General features: G+C 46.4%; 1 protein-coding gene across 1 annotated transcript in view; it reads right to left on the bottom strand.

Moving 5' to 3' along the window:
- The window catches only part of LOC119442588 (lachesin), an 89,853-nt gene that overhangs the window by 28,445 nt on the left and 37,955 nt on the right, over window positions 1-23,453 (bottom strand). The window contains exon 3 of the mRNA XM_049662247.1: window positions 13,623-13,729. Within this exon, the coding sequence (XP_049518204.1) occupies window positions 13,623-13,729 (107 nt within the window). The remainder of the gene's footprint in view (window positions 1-13,622; window positions 13,730-23,453) is intronic.

Genomic DNA, 23,453 nt, shown 5'->3' with positions numbered 1-23,453 from the left:
TTCGAACACATTTTTTTATGAAGACCTAGACCGCAAAGCAAACACAGAATCCCTCTTCATAACTAATCTAGCAACTAATTGGCTGCCAGAATAATGCGTTTGAATTTTTTTCTTTTTCTTTCACGTTTAGTAGCATGCTGTCATGAGCCGCGTAACTTCCTAGATGCATTTGTTTTCTAGTTGGAAAGCGCTTACTTTGCGGGCCTGCGACCAAAGTTGTCATCGAAGTGTGCGGACGAATTACTACAAATGCTTACTCTTTTCATGTAAGCATGACAGAGAGTGTCTCATGCCACTTTTGTGGTCGTAACGATACCACAGAACACATCATCTATACTGCCCTTTTTTTCATGACGAGGGAACATCCTTGCACGCTGCTTTAAGATGACTGGACAACAAAGCGTTCCAATAAGAAGATATATTGAGACAATATACTCGACCGTCATCAGCCCAAACAGCGACCAGTGACCGGCTGCACTTACTAAAGACAATTGGGCTTTGCGAATGTCTTGGAAAGCACAGGGCACGCTGTTCTTTTTGGGTGCAAATCACCTCCGTTGCGGCCAGTGTATATGGTAGAAGGCCAGGTACAACCTTGTTAACCTCCCATGCTTCTGACGCAGGTGCGGCGCGGGTCGGAGCAGACGCATGCTCCGAACGCTCCTTCTTTCGAGAATCGCTGTGTGCGCCAATTTTGGACTACGACCGCAAAACTAATATCCATCGATTCCGCTAGTCACCAGGAGTCCCTGGACACCAAATCATCCAGGTGGGCCAATTTTTTGGACCTTTATTTGCGAAAAACCTTGGCGAGCTCGTGGGACGCTGCTCGGCCTTAGGCCTAGCAGCGAGTACGGCCGCGTGACCGCCACCCAAACCATGGACACGCATTCTCAGGAGCCCGTTATTCGTGGCTACGACCCCGACAGCATGCAAGTCCAAGAAATACAGCTGGCTGCTCCATCATCGGCCAATTTTCCCCTCATTAAGATGGGGTACTTCGAGAAATGCGTCGCCACCGCACCGGCGTTCGCACACCTCCGACGGCAGGGGCGACGCTCACAACGACAAGCGATGCTGCAGGGACCATTTCTTCCCTTTCTGGTGGTGGCCCCAGCAAGAATATAGGCGCACCACGCTACTCGCCTCGCATGGATGCTGACGAGTACGTGGTCATCATCAAACCAAGGGAAACCTGCAACTTAACTCAATACAGAGGTACGGGCAGTACCGGCAACGCCATACGGGCAGCCATCTCCCAGCGTAGCGACAACGCAGAAGCGGACCCAAATCTCGCGCATAAATACAGCCTGCACCCGATATGGGAACAGAATCTGGTCGTCGTCGGCACCAAGGAAGAGCGTGTGCTGCCCATCCTCCTCGGCTTGGACAAGCTGCGGTTGACCGACAGAACGATCAACGTGCAAGCTTACCTCAAGGCAACGGACAACATGGGCAAGGGCGTAATCCGGCTTGCCAACACATTTACAACGGATTACATCCTGGAGAACACCACCTCGCCGCATAACCAAATCATCGGGGCCCGGAGACTTGGCTCCACAAACGTAGTGGCGCTCACATTTGAGCACAGCAATCTCCCAAGGTGCGTCTTCTTCCTCAACGAAGCCACCCTGGTGAAAAAATACAGGAAAACCAACGCAATTTGTGCTACGTGGGGGAAGCCTGGACACCGTACGGACGTGTGCTCCGCGCCCGTGCCAGAGAACGAACGGTGCGCGCTATGCGGCAAAACTGGAGTGGACGCGTCGCAAGCACATCACAATGTGGGACTCTGGCACACCGTAAGGGGCAGTAATCTCGCCACTGCTGTTTAATATAGCACTACTGGACCTGCCTAGGGAACTCAACGAGATACCCGGAATCAAGCACGCTCTATACGCAGATGATATCACTATATGGACCAACACCGGCAGCATGGGACAGATGGAAGAAGCACTCCAACGGGCAGCAGAAACTGTAGAGCGCATCGGTCTCGCTTGTGGACTTCGATGCTCCCCTACTAAATCAGAACTCCTGGTATTTAGGAAGCGTGGCAACCAAATTCCGTTGAATATCCAACTCCATCAATCCGCGGTCAAGGAAGTGGACACTATCCGCGTCCTGGGAGCATACATTAATAATCAGGGCAACAACAACGCAGCAACTCAAAAGCTCCGCACTACCCGCACCAATATCTCCCAAATGATATCCAGGATTGCCAATCGACACCGTGGCATTAAAGAAGCGGACATACTGCGTCTCGTACAGGCCTTTGTGATCAGTCGTGTCACTTACAGCTTCCCGTACCTGCGCGTTCTCAAAAAGGACGAACTCAAACTGGACCGTCTACTCCGACTTACATATAGGAAAGCCCTCACTCTACCACCATGGGCCTTGAATGACAGGCTCCTTGAAATGGGCATCTATAATACAGCGTCAGAACTCTTCCAAGCTCATTACATGAACCAAGTCATTCGGCTCGCACGCAGCAAAGCAGGTCGCACCACGCTAGAAGCACTGGGCATCAATCCACCCACTCAGGTCGCCAGCAAGCGATCACTACCACCAGAATGGCAGCAGGATATCATCACTCGCCCGTTGCCACGTAATATGCACCCCGTCCACCATGAAAACAGGAGAACTGCCAGAGCCAAAGCCTACGACAAGTATTCGGATCACGCAGGTGCCTTCTTTGTAGATGCCGCCGGACCCCTGCACAACCGCTCCACGGCAACCGTTGTACACAGGGGACAGGTGGTAGACTGCATCTCGGCCACCAGAATGGACATCACAGCCATGGAAGAGGCCGGTATAGCCTTAGCCATGCGTAATCCAAGAGCCACCTTTGTTCTCACGGATTCCCAGGCGGCGTATCGCAATTTCGCAAGAGGTCAAGTCGGCCACCTCGACACTCACTGTACTGCAACAGGCTGCGGCCAATCGTCAAGAGGGTCAGTGGAAACAGCTGCTGTGGGTACCAGGGAACGCGGGAGTTCGAGGCAATGAGATTGCTCATGCCTCCGCCCGAGAACTTCTAAACCGGGGCTCCGCCGATTCCTCCACAGCACAACTTCTCGCTGACCAGGACGATCCTCAGCCCCTTCTTTCATATTCTGAGATCCTACAACACCTCCGGCTGAATAGACGCACTTTACCCCCGCCTGATCCCAAATTAGATAAGGCAACGCAGGTAGCATGGAGACGCTTACAAACATTGTCCTTTCCAAATCCTTATGTATTATCAAAGATAGATTCCATGACATACAATCCGCAATGCAAACTCTGTACCCAGACGGCCACGTTATACCACATGGTCTGGGCGTGCCAATAGAATCCGCAAATATCGGCCAAACATAATCCGACGACAGTCGAGTGGGAGGCGACCCTGTCCAGCTCGGACCCAGAACAGCAACAAGCCCTGGTCAACCGAGCCCGGACGGCGGCAAAAGCCAATGGTCTTCCGGACTAGGAGGTCCGACCACAAAACGGCTATTAATTTTCAATAATAAATGTTTTATTCTCTCTTCTCTCCCATGCTTCTGTGTCTCTACCCTCACAGAACGGAACCCCTGAAGTTAGCGGCTAGTAAAAGCTACAAATACAATTGTTTGATAGGGATAAGCGTTTCTGGTAAAAAAAGAAGAGCAGATAAAAAGAATTCCTTAGCGACCTAAAACTTAGACTGGGATGCTTAAATGTATAGTTAAAAAGTATACGTGGAAAAGGAATAAGCAAGGAGTGGAAATTTGTTAACTAATAACACATTTTTCACACATTGCTGCACCCTTGTAAATAAGAAGAATAAAGGTTAACATTTTTTTTTTGTAAACAGAAATTTGAACGTGCGTAATAGTACGTATCCCTTAAATTCAAATTAGCACATGTTTCATCACACCACACGTTCATTTGTCCTCTTTTTCTGAGTATATTTACTCTCGTTAAATGCCCCACATTGCTCATTATCGGCAACGCGTGGATTATTTGAGTTCTTCTCAGGACAGCAAATGTCAAGTTGTTCCGCAGCTGAGTCAACCCAAAATGTCGTGAATATGCTCCTAAATATACTGCCTACAAAGTAAAAGCTAAAAAAATTAAAAATAAGTAATATGTAAGAAATTAGACGTCATATCTGCAATACGGTACAATATCACAACGCTTATGGTAATGATCACTCCACGAAGCCAATGGAATGCGATGTAGTGCGTGTGGTACATGTTTTAGGCGGAGGAGATATATACACGATACGCGAAAACTGGCAGCAACATTGCCCCTCCCTATATGCGACGGAGAGCCTAATGTGTGAGCAAAGATGCTCGCTCCGCATTTTTTTCCCCCCATTAAGCGATGCACCGCCCGCAAAGCGCAAAAGTGCCGCATAGACCTAATGCATTGCCTCACCATAGTAGTACCGTGCAGCCCCTAAGCATGAAAGCCGCAGCTTGCGTCAGTCATTCAGCCGTCCTGCCGTGCGAGCTCTCTTTCGCTGCGCAACCACCGCGCGCAGCTTCGCACCCATTTCGCACAACTAACCTACAGCAGAACTAGAGATCGACGTTGCTTACTCTATAGGAGTATCAATACAGGCATTATAGTACAAGAGACACGGAGTATTCCACAAAAGTGATTTTTGAATAAAAGAGATACAGAGGATATAGTTATGTTGGCTTTAACCGAAACTGAAAATGTCAGCCTCGCTAACACCCCGACATGTTACTCGAAGTATTGGATGAGAGACGAGACGACACGCACCACCGAACACCTTTATAAGTAGTCTCCACAAACACGCCATGCACACTAACGCTATATACTTGGTCCGTGAAGTTCCGTAGCGCGATTAGATGTAGGATACGCTTTGAAAGCTATAGAAAAGCATGCCGCGATTGCTCTGTGGTTGCGGCATTCTTCGGCTCCTTAGCATAAAGGTGCGGATTCGAGTTGAGGTGTTAACCCCTTGAGGTGTTAATAATAGTAGACTATTATTTGCATACACTTCGGAGCTTAAAGATGGCGAGTGAAGCAGGACGACTCACCTATAGAGAGACCGTTGGTCTTGCGTACAATTGCGCCAGTCATAATGTTGAAACCGCTGCACCCCATGCCTCCGTGGATACGTCAGATACGCACAGACGCGTGTCACGTCCATATCTCCCCGTGTTTTTTGCATTTCACGTCATGTTCACATTAGAAACTAACCATCGAAATGCCACCCACATTTCCCTACTTGTTACAACTGTGACAAATACGTGTTGTAATGACCGGAATCTGGCATTACGTTCTCGAGCGCCCAGGTCAGTTCGTCAAGGGGGCCCGCAGTTTCCACTGCGCTGCCCGGTTTTGGCGAGACCGTGCATATAGGTGGAGCGTGGCATATACATTTGACGGGCGACGCCGAGGTCTCTTCTTGCCTCGGATTGTGTGAGCGGAAAGAAAAGAGAGAAACGAAAACAATGCCGCGAGAAACAATCAAGACGGCTGGCGGTGTTAATGGCGGTTCCTGGCGGGAATAATTCATGAGCGCCGAGGAGGCTCCAATTACGGGGTACCGTGCCCACCGTCGTCGCTGTCGCTGGCGTTGTGCATCGCTAAACGCTGCCCTGCTTGTACGCCTACGAGCCAGAGCCGGAAAAATGGACAACGCGGCGCGCGCGGTCACATTGGAACGGGGTGAGCTCCGCGAAAGGTCGTTATTTTAACCTCAGTTCGGAGTGACCCGGGTTGTTCTGCTGCGCCGTCAGTCTGTTGTCGCTTTGCTGCTGCGATTCAGTGAAGCTTTAGAGGACATATGTCGAGGTCATTCTCTTGCAATCTGTTTCGTTCGTGTAAACTTACAATATACGAGCAGAGTAGACTTGACGTTGAGTGCAGAGCTCGTACCCCTCGTGCCCATTCACATGGGCACGAGGGGTACGTGTAATGTATTGTGGTTGGCTGTTACGTTAATAATTAAAGCAAGGCATTTTGATCTTACTCTAGACCGACGGTGGAATCTTTTTTCTCTAACTCATTATCCTAGGTGAAGTCACTGCGACGTTTTGGATTTTTTACCTCGCATTCCGAACCTCAGGTGCGGAAGAATGAAGGGATCCATACTTTTTCTTTTTCATCATACATAGATCTCCGAGTCGTACTGTGTGCGTGTTCAAGTAAAACCGTCGAAGCGATTTGGAAGCAAGGAGGGTGCCGCGCTTGATTTAATGCTGCTATTGTAATTCAATGTAGAGGAGAACGGGCTGCAATAATACTGTCGGTCGTAGGTAGCTGTTTGTGCAACTGAAGTCGGCATCGGGAGAGTTTTCGAGCAATTTCGTAATATCGTATTACTGAGACCTTTGTTGCCAAGACTTTCGCACATTTGCGGTGCCTACAGTCTGCACTGTCTGAGCTCGCTGGTGACGTGGTGACGTGGATGGCCACAAATATACAGGTTCGTCGACACGTATGGAATACATATTACCAGTCAACTTTATACAAATGGTATACTTCCTGAAATGTATGGAATAAAATCGGCAAATACGACACATACAAAAAAGACGTATCTGATAATGAAATATTAATCAGCTGGTCTTTGTTCCAAGCTTAGGTTGCCCAGAGCGCTTGAACACAAATAAGGTGTCTTCCCTATAAGAAGATAACCTTGGACAGCCCTTAGCCTAAACCTTGACGACTACGCGATATTCATCTTCTTATCAGTGTTTCTGTGAACGCGGCCGCAAGCAACATAGGCTGAACCAAGATGACCGGGTGTTCAAACCATACATGACAACGCTACGGCCGTCATGCTCTTGTAGACGAAGCTCGCCAAGTTCACAACGACCCGCGAATAGCGTTTTAGGGCAGCCGGCCCCAGCGACCTAATCAACACCTCTTTTTCTTACGCCACCGCCTCCATCTTTCAATGACAATGGTGGACCCTATGACAATGGTGGAATCATAGGCTTGAACATAGTCATCACGGCAGCAGTGCATCTAAGACAAATAAAGGGCGTTCTCAAGCAATACGCACGCCGCAGTATACTCGTTCTAGCCTTCGTGAGCCTCTTCTATCCTTCATCGCATCAGGGGAACCGTTTCCCATAGCGTTCCACGAATCACCGAATAATTGCGTCAATAAGGCTGCGTTAAAGGCAGGCCAGTCTCGACAGGGCGGACGTGTCTGTTCTATTCGTCCAAAATCTTCATTATATCTTGTTTCCCAACGAGACCGAAGGCGGCTCGCTCACCCACTGTCCAACTCAACCCCGCTTCTATCACAGCAGACAGACACCACAGTGACGCTCCCCTCGAGATAATTAAACTTTCTTCAAATAGAGCGCGGCCTTCTTTCTATGTACACCCGGACGCCGAATCACTTGTGCGCACGTGCAGAAGAAAAGAACAAACCAGTTGGAATGCTAATTCGGCTGCATTCGAGGCGAGGCTTAAACCTAGGTTGCGCAATACGGACGGGCCAACAAACAAAAGTCGAGCCGAAGGAACAACGATAGAAAACTTTCGAGTGTACTTACTTAAATCACCAATAAGCATTACAAAAAAAAGAAAAGAAAAGAAAGTGTCAAAGAGAGGAATATCGTCTTCCTGCTGTGCGATACGTTTCCCCTGCCACGAAAGATTAAAAAAAAAAAAGAAGAAGCACGAGATAAAAACTAGAGTGATAAAGTTCTTTTACGGTGACCGAAGGAAAAGCCGAGCTTCACGGACGTCTGCCGGTCCGACAAGGCTGGGGCTGAATTAGTCGCGATTCTTAATTAACGAGAGCGCAGTCGGACGACAAGAGCCAACAACGTCAGGCCCCAGACACGGCGCCAAGGAAATAACGGGAGAAGCACGCAGAAGAAGCGGGGACGCGAACGCAGTAAAGCGCCGGAAAGTCGAGCCTGATTAGTAATCTCGCTCGCTGCAGATTCTCTATCTCACGGAGATGCCTCTTTGGCTCTCTCTCTCTTTCTCTCTCTCTATTATTGTTCTTTATTTTAATGGCACCCCGGATCTTGTTATTGTGGTTCGTTTGAGGTATGTAATCGACGCGCCAAAGTATTGTTTTCGATACAGAGCGTGGGATCAGAGAGTCCTTATTACATTGAGCGGCCCGAGGAAAGGGGTACATAATCTTTACGGCAAATGGGCTCATGCTTGGAATTGGGCCGCGCTAGAATCAGTCAAGCGTGATGAGTCGGAAGCGATCGGACAAGCTGCCACGCGTCCCCGCTGTAGTACACCGTTCCCGGTGACATTGCGATTTCTGCTTTTTTTTTTCCGAATCTCCCGCCATATCTCTTCTAACTGCGCGTTTATTACCTTCTTACTTTCTCTCATTCGCCGCTGTCCAGGGCTGCTTGGAGAGGACAGGCCCGGCTCTTGCGGCGTCTCAAAGGGACAGACGATGCTTACGAATGCTTGAGAATTAAAGACGCTATAGCTGAAGCAATACCTTCGCGCTTTGACGGGCACGTTCGCGTTCTCTCCAAGGTCTATGATATTACGCATTTAAAGGTCAGCCGCTCGCGAGATGCATGCTGTCAGCATTAGCATTTGCCCGCGAGGACCCTAGAGACCCTTTGTGCTTCCACCATGACGGTGCACCGGGGAGCATGCAAAGTAACTGTGGTTCAACCTCCGAGCTTCACGCTTTTTTTTTCTTTTCGTTATCGACGATGCCTGCGTTACGATATGCTGTGACGCAACCATTCGCGTTGCTCGGCACAAATTTCTCATTCTTTTTTTTTTTTGCCAGATTACGCGCGCGTTGATATTTGCGCGGAGCAGAAGCCTGCCCGTAATGCGCCGTTTCGCATGGGTCTGCGCTTTTACCCTTGTGGTGCGTAGCGGACCACGCAAATTTCTACATTGAAAGCAGCTGGGTGAATGGAAGTAAGCCGTTGCAAGTGGTGTAGGTCGATAATCGGGGCATGCGTGTTAAATAAAGTTTAACGCAGCGTGCGACGTCTCGCAGGTGATTGAAAGTCACCCATGAGGTCAATTAACCATGAGGCAACACGGATTACCTCCTTCGGTATGACGCAATACTTAACTCTTGAAGCTTTAATAGCAGTTACTCGGTCCACAAGTGTCGCTGCCGAATACACGGAGCTCTGTGTCATGAGTGATATATGTAATTACAAATTATCATCATGGGTGATATGGAGGTAATACGCTAGCATTCATAGCTGATAAAGCAGTTATCATGTGAAAATAAAATGAATGTGCAAGTTACTCGTACTGCTGAGCAAAATCACTCACAGAAATACATTTCATTTTGACAAGCACTTTTGACAAGTGTCACCACTCCGATCGATACCTCGGATACTAATAGATAGGCTGTATTGTGCTCTCAGTAGCAAAATTTTCGAACACTGTGAATAACGCTTTTTCGAGGGTTTCAAGTCAAATAGTAAACAATAAGTTCCTTTAGGTTCAAAGGTCAGATACTGGAGAAGGAAGGAAGGAAGGAAAGAGTGGAGAAGGAAAGGCAGGGAGGTTAACCAGTTCAGGACAACCGGTTTGCTACCCTACACATGGGAGCGGGGTGAGGGGGAATGAAAGATGGGGAGGAGAGAGAGAGAGAGAGCACATAACGTACACAGCACACACATCGTCAGTCACAGTCCGTCACTCTTGCGTGATGCGTGACATCAGATACTGGAGAATGTTCAAGGGGTGCGTAGTAATGAAAATTCAAATGAGATAGTGGGTAGCATAATACTACTCTTGACTTTGGCGCAGTCGAATTGTATGTATAGAAAACAAGTTACGTAGAGATACTTTAATATGATTTATAGTTAGCCCTTATATATATTTCGCCAAATCAAAAGATAATGGAATCCGTCTCTTGCATAGTCTATGGGACTCTCAACGGTCAAAATGTTCCACAGGACTTAGAATCGTTTTGCGTACACAAGATAGGAATGACTAAAGAATCTCAGCACCACTACGTTAACCTCTGAAATGAACCTATAGTAAAGTTATCACACCGGCTCAAAAGCAAAATTTGGCTTTCCAGACGGCCATGCAGCGATGAAAGTCAGTGTATACTGATAGTTATACTTGAAATAAATGGGAGAAATATGCAAAAAATGATAACTCGGGGCAGTCAACCAGAATGAAAGTTATTTTTCAAGATTGAGCACAGTACAATGTAGCCATGTAAAGACTGCTTTCATTTAATTCTGTTTATTTCTTATCATGTTTATTTCTTAACTCGGAGCATGCGTGTTAAATAAAATTTAACGTAGGGGTAATTGGAGATCACAGGGAGAGGCCGTCGTCCTGCAGTGGACATAATATATAGGTTGATGATGATGATGATTTCTTATCATTCACCACTCACGACTGCTACATCCTGGTGATAACGGAGGCCGAGCACTGCTAGGACCAATGACGAAGCACGAGAACAGCGAAAGGAAGAGAGAAAATACACTGCGAGAAAAAAAAAAAACATCAGAGTACACCTAGACACTTCTTATGAGTAGTGAATACGAAAGCATTAATGTCTAATAGAACGCCGCTGAGCGGTCCTTTGAGTTGTGCTCTGCCAGTATTGTATCACAGTGGTATGTGCTGCCCGAGCCAGCAAACAGCAGCAGCCGCCTGCGGTTCCAACGCCGCATGCCACCGACATCATGCGCGAAGAGACACCGAAGAAGCAGCGGCGGCGGCCACCAAGGCCGACAGGCACGCGCAGCAGTTAAGCCCAGTGGGGATGAGAGAGATATATGGAGCGCGCCGGCTTCCGAGAGCGAGAGTAAGGATGACGTGGCGTCGCGGCGATGCGATCTACCCTCACGCAACACCTGGCGATATAAGGGCGCAGAAGGTGTTCCCTTTCGCCTGCTCTGCGCCGTCCAGGTGCGCTCGTTACATGGCGTCGCAGCCAATGGGAAATTATGTTCCGTTTCGCACCTACAGACGACGGACGCTGGCTTTTTCGCTCAATAGGCTATTTGACACTTTCGTATAAAAAAAATGTCGCGCTGATGTGTTGCAGTCCTTCGCACAGGCCAAGCTGTTCGAAGGAAGCAGACCACCTTCTGTTTTGAGCCATTTTTGTGATACCCATCTCTTGTACACAAAATTATTGTAACTTAGCAAACCGGAAGCTCCCTATAATTGACCTCCCTGCCTTTCCTCTCTCGTTCTCTCTCTCTCTCTCTCTCTCTCTATTGTAACTTATGTGGGACATTCCTCCACACTGCGCTCATTGTATCGCACTGCATTGCACTCATTCTATTTGGGTAAATGCGTAGCTTTCCCAATCTAAGGTAGCAAAGAGGATATTCTCATCTGGTTAGCCTCCCTGCCTTTGACATTATTTCGTTTTATCTCTTTCAGGAGACAGAGAAGGAAAGGTGTTGTAATAGGATTGCTACATTTTCCCAGCGATATTAACCGAGTCTAAGTATCCATCGGAACTAGGAAAAAAAAACAGTGGAGAAAAAAAAAGGAATGCTTATGATAGTTAAACGATCTCTTGTGTAGAGTACAATGTTTTGTTACGTTTTTCTTCTTTTTTTTCTGCGAATGAAGCTACACTTTTCAATGTCACATCGCAGCTTGTTAGTTAATGCTGAGTTCACCCTGTAACAAGAACCTCTCCAGCCATTTCCTGTATTTCAGTTATATACGCTGATTAACCCACTGGCGTTCTGTGAAGCTTTTCGTTATTGATGCTGTTTATTAGTAGTCGGTCACTTTTGCTTAAACTATTTTCGCCGTTAAGGTTGGCTGACGTCTTTTTATATAAACAACACTAGATTTAGAAAGGATTATTATTTAAATTAACCTAATTTAACTACCTTTACCTCAAGTCTCCCACTTAAGGGGTAATACATGATTGTTAGGACTTTTACGACAGCAAACATTCTTCAATACACTTTTCGAAGGTGGCGGCTTGACCGGGCAACCCAATGTCAAGAGCGAGGACATTCCAATTCTTCGCAGTTTGTGTGAAGAATCGGAGATGGGAGGATAAGCAGCTTTGCTGTGGCTTGCAGGAAAATATGATCGGTGGCTAGGAGTGATGACGTAATGACCGACCTGAGAATGATAGAATTTATAAATAAGGCAAACGCGGAATATTTTACGTCTAGATTCCAAGTTGGAAAAGTTAGCACGTGCTGTGAGTAGGGTGACGCTGGAATTAATGATAAGAAAAATCTGAAAAAATGAACCTAGCTGCATGGTTCTGAACGCTATCAAGGGTTTTAGATAGGCTAGATTGGTGAGGATACTACAGTGTGCACTAGTACTCGAATTTTGGAGTACTCATATACACGGTGTCCAAACTATCATGCACCAAGGTTTAAAGATATGCAAATGCCACGTAGCTGGACAGAATCAAGGTAATGTTGTTTGCCATCGCTTAGAGATACTCACATCATTTTTTTACATTTCACGTAATTACATTAGTCTTAATTAATTTATCAACTTCTCAAATATTATAATTAGACGAAATGTGTCAAGGAGAAAATTGTAGAGCAACATGAAAAACACCCGATACAGCTTTCTGTTGCTCGATACGTGCTGCATAAAAGTGTTTTTCCGAGCGTGAAAGAAGCCCGAGAATACACGCAAAGTGCCTCGAGCGGCCAGTCGCGCGGCAATTTTGCGTGTATTCGCGGGCTTCTTTCATGCTCGGAAAAACTTTTATGCAGCACGTATCGAGTAACAGGAAGCTGTATCGGGAGTTTTTCATGCTGCTCTACAATGTCCTCATTGACACTTTTAATGTAATTATAATATTTGAGAAGTTTAATAATTATTTAAGACTAATTATGTAATTAGGCGGAATGCAAAAAAATAATCTGAGTATCTCCAAGCAACTGCAAACAACGGCTCAGGCGTTCAGTACGTATGGCGTTCCGATGTGGTTGATCAGGCGTTCAGTACGTGTCTTCCCATGGTAATGTTTATTGCGTTCTATTGGTGTTTTGTGGCGTCGCACCCACGCTCTGACGCAAATTACCATGAGCAACCGTCCGCGTGCATGAAGGAAAAAGGACACACACTAATACAACGCGCAGACAAAGCACGTGCATGAAGGAAAGCTCCGCGAATCAACTTCAGCTGGCCAGGCCACGCTTGTGGGTAGCAAGCATGCTTCTTGAACGTCCCTTCGATTAAGGCGTCGTAAGACACCGAAGCGTTCACTGTGCACCAATTCTCTTTTCTGCTCGTAGCACCGCCCCGAGCAGGTCACGGAGGAGTTAAGATATATAAGGCTAGCCAAATGCGTTTGTGGCGCAGTGACGTCAATCGTGGGTTCGACGATGTTTGTGGAACTTTTTCTTCTGGTTTCTTTCTTTGTAAGAGCTGTGTATTCACCTAAACACTTTCGTGATTATTAGCAACTACAAACAACGGTGTTTTACCGAGAAATGTCATGCCCCCGTTGCTTGAATTAGCTTACGGGGTTTTCCGTGTAAGATTTAGCCCTTCTTGCAAAAAAAAAAAAAATCTGCATTAAACATAATTCTTTTGAAATTACGAGTTGACGAACAAGCGTATAGGTTATCATGGTCACGATAAGCGACGAAGATGCCGCTCACACATTATTGCGTTTGGAGACGGAGTGAGAAAATAACAGGATGAGAGACAGTTGTTTTTTTGACACCGAGGAGGACACTCACCCGGTAGTGGCCCAAGTTATTGACCACACAGGGAAGCTTCACACTGCGGCCTACGATGGCTGTCACGTTTGGCACTGGCTCAGCAAACTCCGGAAGAACTTCGTGATCTGGGGGAAAGAAAGGAGACAAAATATATGTAAGCACACAGCCTAGAGGCTTTCAAGAACGGTGCCTAAACAGATGTTCTCTACTACAACAAATACTCAGAAAGCAGTAAAAACCGAGCTGTAAAACACACAAGACGCGCCCTGAGGAAAGAGCACACACCACTTCGCAAACAATCCACTGATTGCACCCGGAAAGCTTGCTTGCTTCCTTGGCGGTTAGAAAAAAAATAGGTAAAGAAGAATGCGCAAGAAATGCAGATGCAGATGCAACGCATGTTTGCAGTATTGTTTGAATTATAAAAGGCAAAACGTGCCTTGCTGTCAACGACGGAGATGCCAGTCTGACGGTGTATTTTAGCTGTCGCGTATAACTGTTCGCTTGTACAAGTATTTTGTTTTACCCCACGTTTAGCTTGGAGGCATTTATTTCTCGCAGTAGTAACTGCTTCCTACTTTTCTTAGAGTAAAAGTCATTACTCAATGTGACAACTGACAACTAACTGACCACACACGTGAACACCAGAGGAACTAAACTATATTGAAAATGATTAACGGCGATGTTTAGGGCCACTGTGTTCCTTTGTGATCTCATCCGCCATAATGCGAACTAGAATTAGGACACGTAATGATTTCTGTCTTTCTCTGCTATATTTAGTACGTTCCGCAAAGTTTAAAACAACCGATTCAGACCTTTGAAATAGAAACTCCAGCATTTAGGTCCATCGAAAGGTAGCTACAACGTTACCTGTCATCATGACCTACCCTTTATCATAATTCACGGTTACTGCCATCGTACGGGAATGGCCGAGAGCCCGATGTGCGACTTCTGTAGGCGCGAGGAAACCATCGAGCACCTATTGTGTACCTGTCCTCGGTACGATCTGCAACGCCTCTCTCTCAGGATAACTTTAAACCGACTGGACTCGAGACCTTACTCTGAGTCAAATATACTCGGACCATGGCTTCACCCGCCACTGGCACAAAAAGCGATTCGTGCACTAGTACAGTACTTGAAGTGCACTGATTTAAGAGACCGTTTATAGTGTCCCTGCGCATCATCCACGTGCACTCAGGGCTCACTGTCTCCCTCTTTTCCTCTTTCTATTCCCCCTTTCCCTTACCCCCAGTGTAGGGTAGCAAACTGGACGCTCGTCCGGTTGACCTCCCTGCCTTTCCTCTCCTTGCTCTCTCTCTCTCTCACACACCCTTATGCGTAAAAAAATGCAGATGCAGATGCAACGCATGTTTTTTTGTTAGAGAAGACCACCATCAAGCTATCGCTAAAGGGCATGAAAATATATTTCAGTGGTAACCACATATCAGCATTGCTGGTGACCTCGCCGACGTAGCCGCCCGGTTGCCCATCTGGAAGCCCGACCAGTTCCAATCCCCTTATCCAGGTCCGACGCTGCAAGAAAGCTTCATATCGTGGCTAAAGCTATGACACAGAAATATTGGACTTCTTCCAAACTCCCGAAGTATCATCTTCAAAGACTTGACCCATCCTTAAAGCTACAAGTGCCATCAAAAGGTTCCCGCTCTGAGGCGACAATATTCTGCCGCTTCTGGCTCGGGGTGGCATTTACAAAGGCGTACTCGTTCCGCATTGGAGTGGGGGATACGCCCATGTGCGACTCTTGTGGAACCATAGAAACGATTGAACACGTCTTATGTCTCTGTCCCAAGTTCGACGCCGAGCGCGCAGCTCCCCGGACAGCATTGAACCGGCTGGGTTTTAGACCATTTTCGGAAATGAAGATCCTTGGTTCATGGCCATGCGCCTTGATGGGACAAAAAGCCACAAATGCGTTGTTGCAGTACCTCAAGTCGACACGTCTTGGCGACCGTATGTAGATTTGGTGCAAAGTTTCAAAGGTTCGCGAAACTGTGCTCTCTCTATCTCCTCTCTCTCTCTGTTTTCATCTCTATACGATCTTCTCTCAGTGCAGGGTAGCAAACCGGACGTGCGTCTGGTTAACCTCCCTACCTTTCATCTCTTCTATTTCTCTCTCTCTCTTCTCTGTCTCACATCCTTAGGTCTCTCTTTTCGCATTTACATCCCCTCTCTCCAGAGCAGGGGAGCAAACCGGACGCGCGTCGGGTAACGTCCCTGCTTCTCCTTTCTTCGGTTTCTCTCATCATCATCAGCCTATATTTATGTCCACTGCAGGACGAAGGCCTCTCCCTGCGATCTCCAATTACCCCTGTCTTGCGCTAGCGTATTCCAACTTGCGCCTGCGAATTTCCTAACCTCATCATCCCACCTGACTTTCTGCCGTCCTCGACTGCGCTTCCCTTCTCTTGGTATCCATTCTGTAACCTTAATGGTCCACCGGCTATCCATCCTACGCATTACATGGCCTGCCCAGCTCCATTTCTTCCGCTTAATGTCAACTAGAATATCGTCTACCCCCGTTTGTTCTCTGATCCACACCGCTCTCTTCCTGTCTCTTAACGTTACTCCTAAGATTTTTCGTTCCATTGCTCTTTGTGCGGTCCTTAACTTGTTCTCGAGCTTCTTTGTTAACCTCCAAGTTTCTGCCCCGTATGTTAGCACCGGTAGAATGCAATGATTGTACACTTTTCTTTTCAACGACAGTGGTAAGCTCCCAGTCAGGATTTGGCAATGCCTGCCGTATGCACTCCAACCTAATTTTATTCTTCTGTAAATTTCTTTCTCATGATCAGGGTCCCCTGTGAGTAATTGACCTAGATAAACATATTCCTTTACAGATTCTAGAGGCTGACTGGCGATCCTGAATTCTTGTTCCCTTGCCAGGCTATTGAACATTATCTTTGTCTTCTGCATATTCATCTTCAACCCAATTCTTGCACTTTCTCGATGAAGGTCCTCAATCATTTGTTGTAATTCCTCTCCATTGTTGCTCAATAGGACAATGTCATCTGCAAACCGAAGGTTGCTGAGATATTCGCCATCGATCCTCACTCCTAATCCTTCCCAGTCTAAGAGCTTGAATACTTCTTCTAAGCATGCAGTGAATAGCATTGGAGAGATTGTGTCTCCTTGCCTGACCCCTTTCTTGATAGGTATCTTTCTACTTTTCTTGTGGAGAACCAAGGTAGCTGTGGAATCCTTGTAGATATTCGCCAAGATATTCACGTATGCCTCCTCCACTCCTTGATTACGCAATGCCTCTATGACTGCTGATATCTCTACTGAATCGAATGCCTTTTCATAATCTATGAAAGCCATATAGAGAGGTTGATTGTACTCCGCAGATTTCTCGATTACCTGATTGATGGCATGGATATGGTCCATCGTAGAATATCCCTTCCTGAAGCCAGCCTGTTCTCTTGGTTGACTGAAGTCAAGTGTTGTCCTGATTCTATTGGAAATTATCTTGGTGAATATTTTATACAATACTGAAAGTAAGCTAATGGGTCTGTAATTCTTCAATTCTTTAACGTCTCCCTTCTTATGGATAAGTATAATGTTGGCGTTCTTCCAGCTCTCTGGTACACTTGAAGTTGTGAGGCATTGCGTATAAAGGGCCGCAAGCTTTTCAAGCATGATATCTCCTCCATCTTTGATTAAATCTACTGTTATTCCATCTTCTCCAGGCGCTTTTCCCCTGGTCATGTCTTTCAAGGCCCTTCTAACTTCATCGCTAGTTATAGAAGGAGCTTCTGTATCCGGTTCATCACTATTTCAAATGGAAGAAGCTTGGCTGTTTTGGCTACTGTACAGGTCAGTATAGAATTCTTCTGCTGCTTTTACTATGTCATCGAAATTGCTGATGATATTACCATGCTTATCTTTCAGTGCATACATCTTGCCTTGTCCTATGCCTAGTTTTCTTCTTACTGATTTCATGCTGCGTCCATATTTTACGGCTTCCTCAATTTTTCCCACGTTATAATTTCGAATATCCCTTACTTTATTCTTGTTGATCAGTTTTGACAGTTCAGCGAATTCTATCTGATCTCTTGAGTTGGACACTTTCATGTTTTGTCGTTTCTTTATTAGGTCCTTTGTTTCTTGGGAGAGCTTCCCTACAGGTTGCTTTGGTGCCTTACCTCCCACTTCAATTGCTGCTTCTGAGATCAGCCTAGTTACGGTTTCATTCATTAGCTCTATGTTATCTTCATCTTCCTGTTCTAAAGCTGCATATTTGTTTGCGAGCACCAGCCTGAATTGGTCTGCTTTTACCCTTACTGCCTCTAGGTTGGCCTGTTTCCTCTTGACTAATTTCACTCTCTCTCTCTTCAAATTGAGAGAAATCCTAGACCTCACTAACCTATGGTCACTGCACCTAACCTTACCTAACACTTCTACATCCTGCACTATGCTTGGATCGGCAGAGAGTATGAATTCTATTTCATTCCTTGTTTCTCCATTAGGGCTTTTCCAGGTCCACTTCCTATTGCTGCGCTTCCTGAAGAAGGTATTCATTATTCGGATCCTATTCCTTTCCGCGAATTCTACTAACATCTCTCCTCTTGCATTCCTAGAATCGATGCCGTAGTTGCCAATGGCTTGCTCACCAACCTGCTTTTTCCCCACTTTTGCATTGAAGTCGCCCATGACTAAAGTATACTGAGTTTGCACCTTTCTCATTGCTAGTTCAACATCTTCATAAAACTGTTCTATTTCTTCATCATCGTGACTAGAGGTTGGGGCATAGGCTTGTACTACCTTCATTTTGTACTTCCTATTCAGCTTTATTACGACGACTGCTACCCTTTCATTAATGCTGTAGAATTCATCAATGTTGCCCGCTACGTTGTTATGCACTAGAAATCCTACCCCGGATTCTTTCTTATCTGGAAGACCTCTGTAGCAGAGGACGTGGCCGTTAGTCAGTACTGTGTAAGCCTCACCAGTTGTTCTAACCTCACTAAGGCCAATAATATCCCAGGAAATGCCTGATAATTCTTCAAATAGTCCTGCTAAGCTAGCCTCACTCGAGAGGGTGCGCGTATTGAACGTTGCCAGGTTCAGTTTCCAGTGGCGGTATGTCCGGAGCCAGAGATTCTTAGCACCCTGTGCCGCGTAGCAGGTCTGACCGCCGCCTTGGTCAGGTGCTCCGCAGCCACTGGGAACTGAGGGCCATGGGTTAATTGTCGGAGTCATGAGGGAGGTAGTGGCCGAATACTGCACCAGGGAGGCCAATTCCTGTTCTGGTGAGGGAGTGACTTTGATGAAGCTTAGTGGGCCTGCCTAGTTTGGTTGCACCTGAACTAGTATAGCCCCACTAGCTCTCGGCAATCTGTATTTTTTTTTCTTTGCCGGTGTCAGGCACCACTCCCTGCCTGAAAATGTAGTGGAATGGAGCAGGATTCGAACTTACGACCTTCAGATTTGAAGTCGGGTGTTCTACCTCTACTCCACGCCACCACTCGGTTTCTCTAACACTCCATAAAAAAAAAAAGGCACGTTTGCACTGGGTAGCGCAATGCTTAGGCACAGCGAAACTTACTGGCTGCTACTGCTAGGTATTAACTTGGTTGCTGCTAGGTCTTAACTTGGTTTAACTTAACTACGCATGTAGGAAGGTATTCAAGAGCGATCATTTTCGGAGATACCTTCCCTTCAGCGGCATTTCGCGTGACTAGCGCTGGACGCGTCGGCGCCTACGAGCGACAGCGCTCCTGGCATGCCACAAACGCAGGCAGGCTAACCAAGGTTGGCACAGTGCCAAGAACGCTGCTGCTTGCCGACGCCGAGCGCTTTGGAGGCTAGCCGCTCGATATCAATCGGCCAGCTTCGCTGTGTCTTCAGCTTTGCGTGGCCTAGTGCAAGCTTTCGCTTTTTTTTTTTTTTCTCATGGCTCAGCGCGCCGTGGAGAGAAGAGAGGTGGGGGTCAGGAAGGCAGGAAGCTGGCGAGGAGGAGACCGCGTGCGCATGCACGCGGTCTCCTTCTCCTTCTCTGGGTTGCCATGGCTACGGCGCGGCAGTTTCTTGGCACGCACCACAAATTACGGCTGGCTTAAACAGCTTCGCTGTTAAAAATTAGCCAGTTCCACGCTTGGGAAATCTGATGAAACAGCGGAGCCCTGCAAGCGTGGGTGTATAGCTTAGGACGGAAACAAGACGCGCGACCTCAGTAAAAGTACTACAATGGATTCATTCCTCACTTGTAAAATGTACAATGCACATTCTTAGACAATTCGATGCGTTTTATACAACAAGTGAACTTGAACATTCTTTGACAATTCAAGAATCGAGAATCGCTTTCTAACTCGAGATATGGAGGCGCTATATCATCATCATCGTCATCATTATCACCAGCTATTTCAAATCCGAGCGTAAATAATGCCACTGCGTCAGTTTCGCAATTTCTCGCACTTTATGCCTGCACCGGCATAGTGTAAGGATTCCTTCTTCTCAATACCATTTATTTTCTTATCATCCACCATCCACGGCCCGTCGATCTCGGTGATAACATGGGCGCACCAATGAAGATTGGCGAAAATGAATGTCAGTGTATGGAATTGTTACTGTATACTGGCCGTGTTGTTCTTAGCAATTATTATTACTATTATTCGCGTAAACATACACAAAAACCAAGCACACGCAAAGAGAGGTTGAAGGTGGTTAGAAATGGCTTTTTTTTTTTTTTTTTTTTTGTAAAGGACACTACGCCTACCCGATTGAAGATTAGTTCTTGCTCAGCAAGAACTCAGTCGCAATGTGGGGCTAACCGACCTCTGCACCCCTTCGGTGTATAAAACTATATACTGCTCTTATTTTATAGTGAGCTTCCGGCACTCTTTCAGTTTAGCTTACTGTATATAAAGAAATATTTATATAAAAAAAGGTAAATCAGTTTCACTTTGCTAAATCACGGCGCGAGGTGCACGGCCGTAAAATGGCCGACCGTATACGACGATGCGCAATGGAGAGGGTTCCGGCCTGCCTTGTCTCGGGCAGCTCGAATCACCTCGCGCCCCGCCAAGAGTCGAACGAGAGATTCGCATCTGATATCCAGCCCAGTTGTATAGTAGCGGCAGCAACCGCCGTACCAGGGTATGGGGAGAGACCAGCGATTTCCGTGCGCATGCGCCGGTTGGGATAGCGGACGCGAACGTGAGAGACAGCGGCTCCGAGCAGGAGGAGGAGTACGAAGGCACACAAAAGAAAACAAGCGGCAGAGACAAAGGCGGGCAGGCGGGCACGTGAGGCGAGCTGGACTAATGCGGCGTGACGAACGGTCCGGTCCGCTCCCTCGCGCGTCCACCGGTTACGTGACCGCTTCGGCGTGTGCCTCAGTCCAGCGTCGCTGTGCCGTCGATGCCGCCCTGACTCTCGACGACATCGGCACAATCGTGGCACAGACACGCCGCGGCTTCTGTTGGGGTCTGTTGCTTGTTCACTGCCCCGTACGAATACGGACGGGTCTTTACGGCTCTCGAAGTTTGTGTTTCTGCATTTTTGACAAGTCTTTCGCGGCTGTAAGCGCGAACAACTCGGCGACGAGATGCGTTTTGTATTTTTTTTTTTTACGTATTGTTCACTTATTTCTGCATCTGTCGCAAAAGGCAAAGGTCACGTAGAGAGTGTCTCTCTGGAAATAATTAACGAGATATTGACGCAGACAGCATTGTGACCTATTGGGTGAAGAGTAAAAGTGGGAACACAGAAGGAGAGACGGAGGGAAAAGTATGGGGAAATTTATTTGTCGAACTGTCGCTGATTTGTCGATGGAAGCAGCGACGTCTTTTTACCTTTTTTTAATTCTTTTTCTCGAAGATATGGTGGCCATTGGAGCACTATCTTTGTTGTAGTTGTGCGTAAGTTTAGCGATGAAATATTTTGTTTGACAGAAAGCATAGCGTAGTTTTGTATTGCTTCTGTAGTTTATACTGGATCAGATATTGCCGTTACCGTTCACTTTTCTTTATTTATTTATTTATTTATTTATTTATTTATTTATTTATTTATTTATTTATTTATTTATTTATTTATTTATTTATTTATTTATTTATTTATTTATTTTATACTGTAGACCACTACGGAGTCCTAGTAAAACAGACACATTATTTTACAAAGTACAAAACCTAACTAAAACACAATATCGCCAGCAGGAACAATATATGTAAGATACAGAAAAAAAAAAAGGCGTATTCTAAATGTGGTAAGTAAGGTTCCATCAGTAAGACTATTTTTAGGAACTAATGGTAACTTATAAGGGGCATCAGTATTGGCAAAAAAAATGTGTTAGTGCTGATAATGTGTATGTCTTCTGGTCAAGGGTGTTAAATATGCATGGGAGCAGAACTCTTGTCACGGAACTGGACTGAAATAATTTGGGCAAAAGTTAACCGCTAGACCTCAGCAAGCCTTGATATCAGTGTTGGAAAACGTTACGAGGGCTCCGAATGACCTGTTCAACAGTCTCCATTCAAGCCTTTAGCACGTCTCCTACATACGGTCATAAGACATTGCTAGGAAATAAGGTTTGTAGCAAGCCACCTTTGGAGCTGCTTTCATCAGTCCGAGTAGTCGTACTGGTTAGTTGCGCGTGGACACAATTACAATTAAAATATTTTAAAATTGTGCTAATTCTTAAGCCCTATTAATCTTCACGACACGAAAACGCCAGGAGAAGCCAGTGAACTATTTGCGTATTTATTTGGTGGCATTGGTGGCAGCAAACATTCACAATATGTTGCTCTGCTGCAAGAACAAATTTTCGTGTTTAGCCGACGTAGTTGCATTATCGTTATTTCCAAAGTGATGGCCGGTACCGCGTAGACAAATCCGAAGGACTCCTCAATAAGGAAGAATTGATTGCCCAAACGATTATCCTCGATAAGACAGAACTTTGCGTCGATTCATTCTGGGATAGCGTTTTCTTGTGTGACGGGCATCTTGCTTCGAAAACATTGTTTCCTTTTATAACCCTGGCTTATTATCGCACGTGATTGCGCTGGTTCCATTAGCTTCTTTTTTCTGTGCGTCAGGCAGTGTACACCACACTATCGCTATCTGTCGTCAAAAGCGGAGAACAGCTACCGGTTGCAGCCTTCCGTGTTTGCCCAGGAAGTCTGGTTGGCACCGCTACGAAGCCTCGTCAATCTGCTAAATGATATTGACTTATTGACTTATATTGAGCCTCTGGCTTTTCTTCTTTATTGCCACACAATTCAGCAGAAGGCGCCTGGCAGAAAACAGCCGATGACGCACGCTCTTGCTTTTGACGCTCCCAAGGCACAGCCGTTAATCATGTTCTGACAGACCATGTTTGCTGTGGCTTCCGGTAATATTGTACGTTTAGCAAGCTGTGTGGTTAGGTAGGAGATTCCTTCTTTTGAGACAACATCTATGTACGGCACGGGACAACAGCAAGCTTACAAAAACAAATTATTATTTTTGCTCGTTTCATGACGCGAAATCAATTACTGCTGACTGCATCTTCACAATGCCGCGATTGTACCTGCAGCCGCTGTAAAGAGTAAAACGATTACATAAGGCTTGACTGGAAACAAAATATGCGCAGTCGTGCTGAATCTGAAAATTTTTAAAAGTTATGTGGTTTTACGTGCCAAAACCACGATCTGATTATGAGGCACGTACGCCGTACGGGGGGACTCCGGAATTTTGTACCACCTGTGGTTCTTTAACGTGCACCTAAATCTAAGTAAACGGGTGTTTTCGAATTTCGCCCCCATCAAAATGCGGCCGCCGTGGCCGGGATTCGATCCCGCGACCTCGCGCTCAGCAGCCCAACACCATAGCCACTGAGCAACCACGGGGGGT

The sequence above is a fragment of the Dermacentor silvarum genome, chromosome 2 (assembly GCF_013339745.2).
Source record: "Dermacentor silvarum isolate Dsil-2018 chromosome 2, BIME_Dsil_1.4, whole genome shotgun sequence".
In the NCBI taxonomy this organism is placed as follows: domain Eukaryota; kingdom Metazoa; phylum Arthropoda; class Arachnida; order Ixodida; family Ixodidae; genus Dermacentor; species Dermacentor silvarum.
This window is presented reverse-complemented; position numbering and strand designations above follow the sequence as displayed.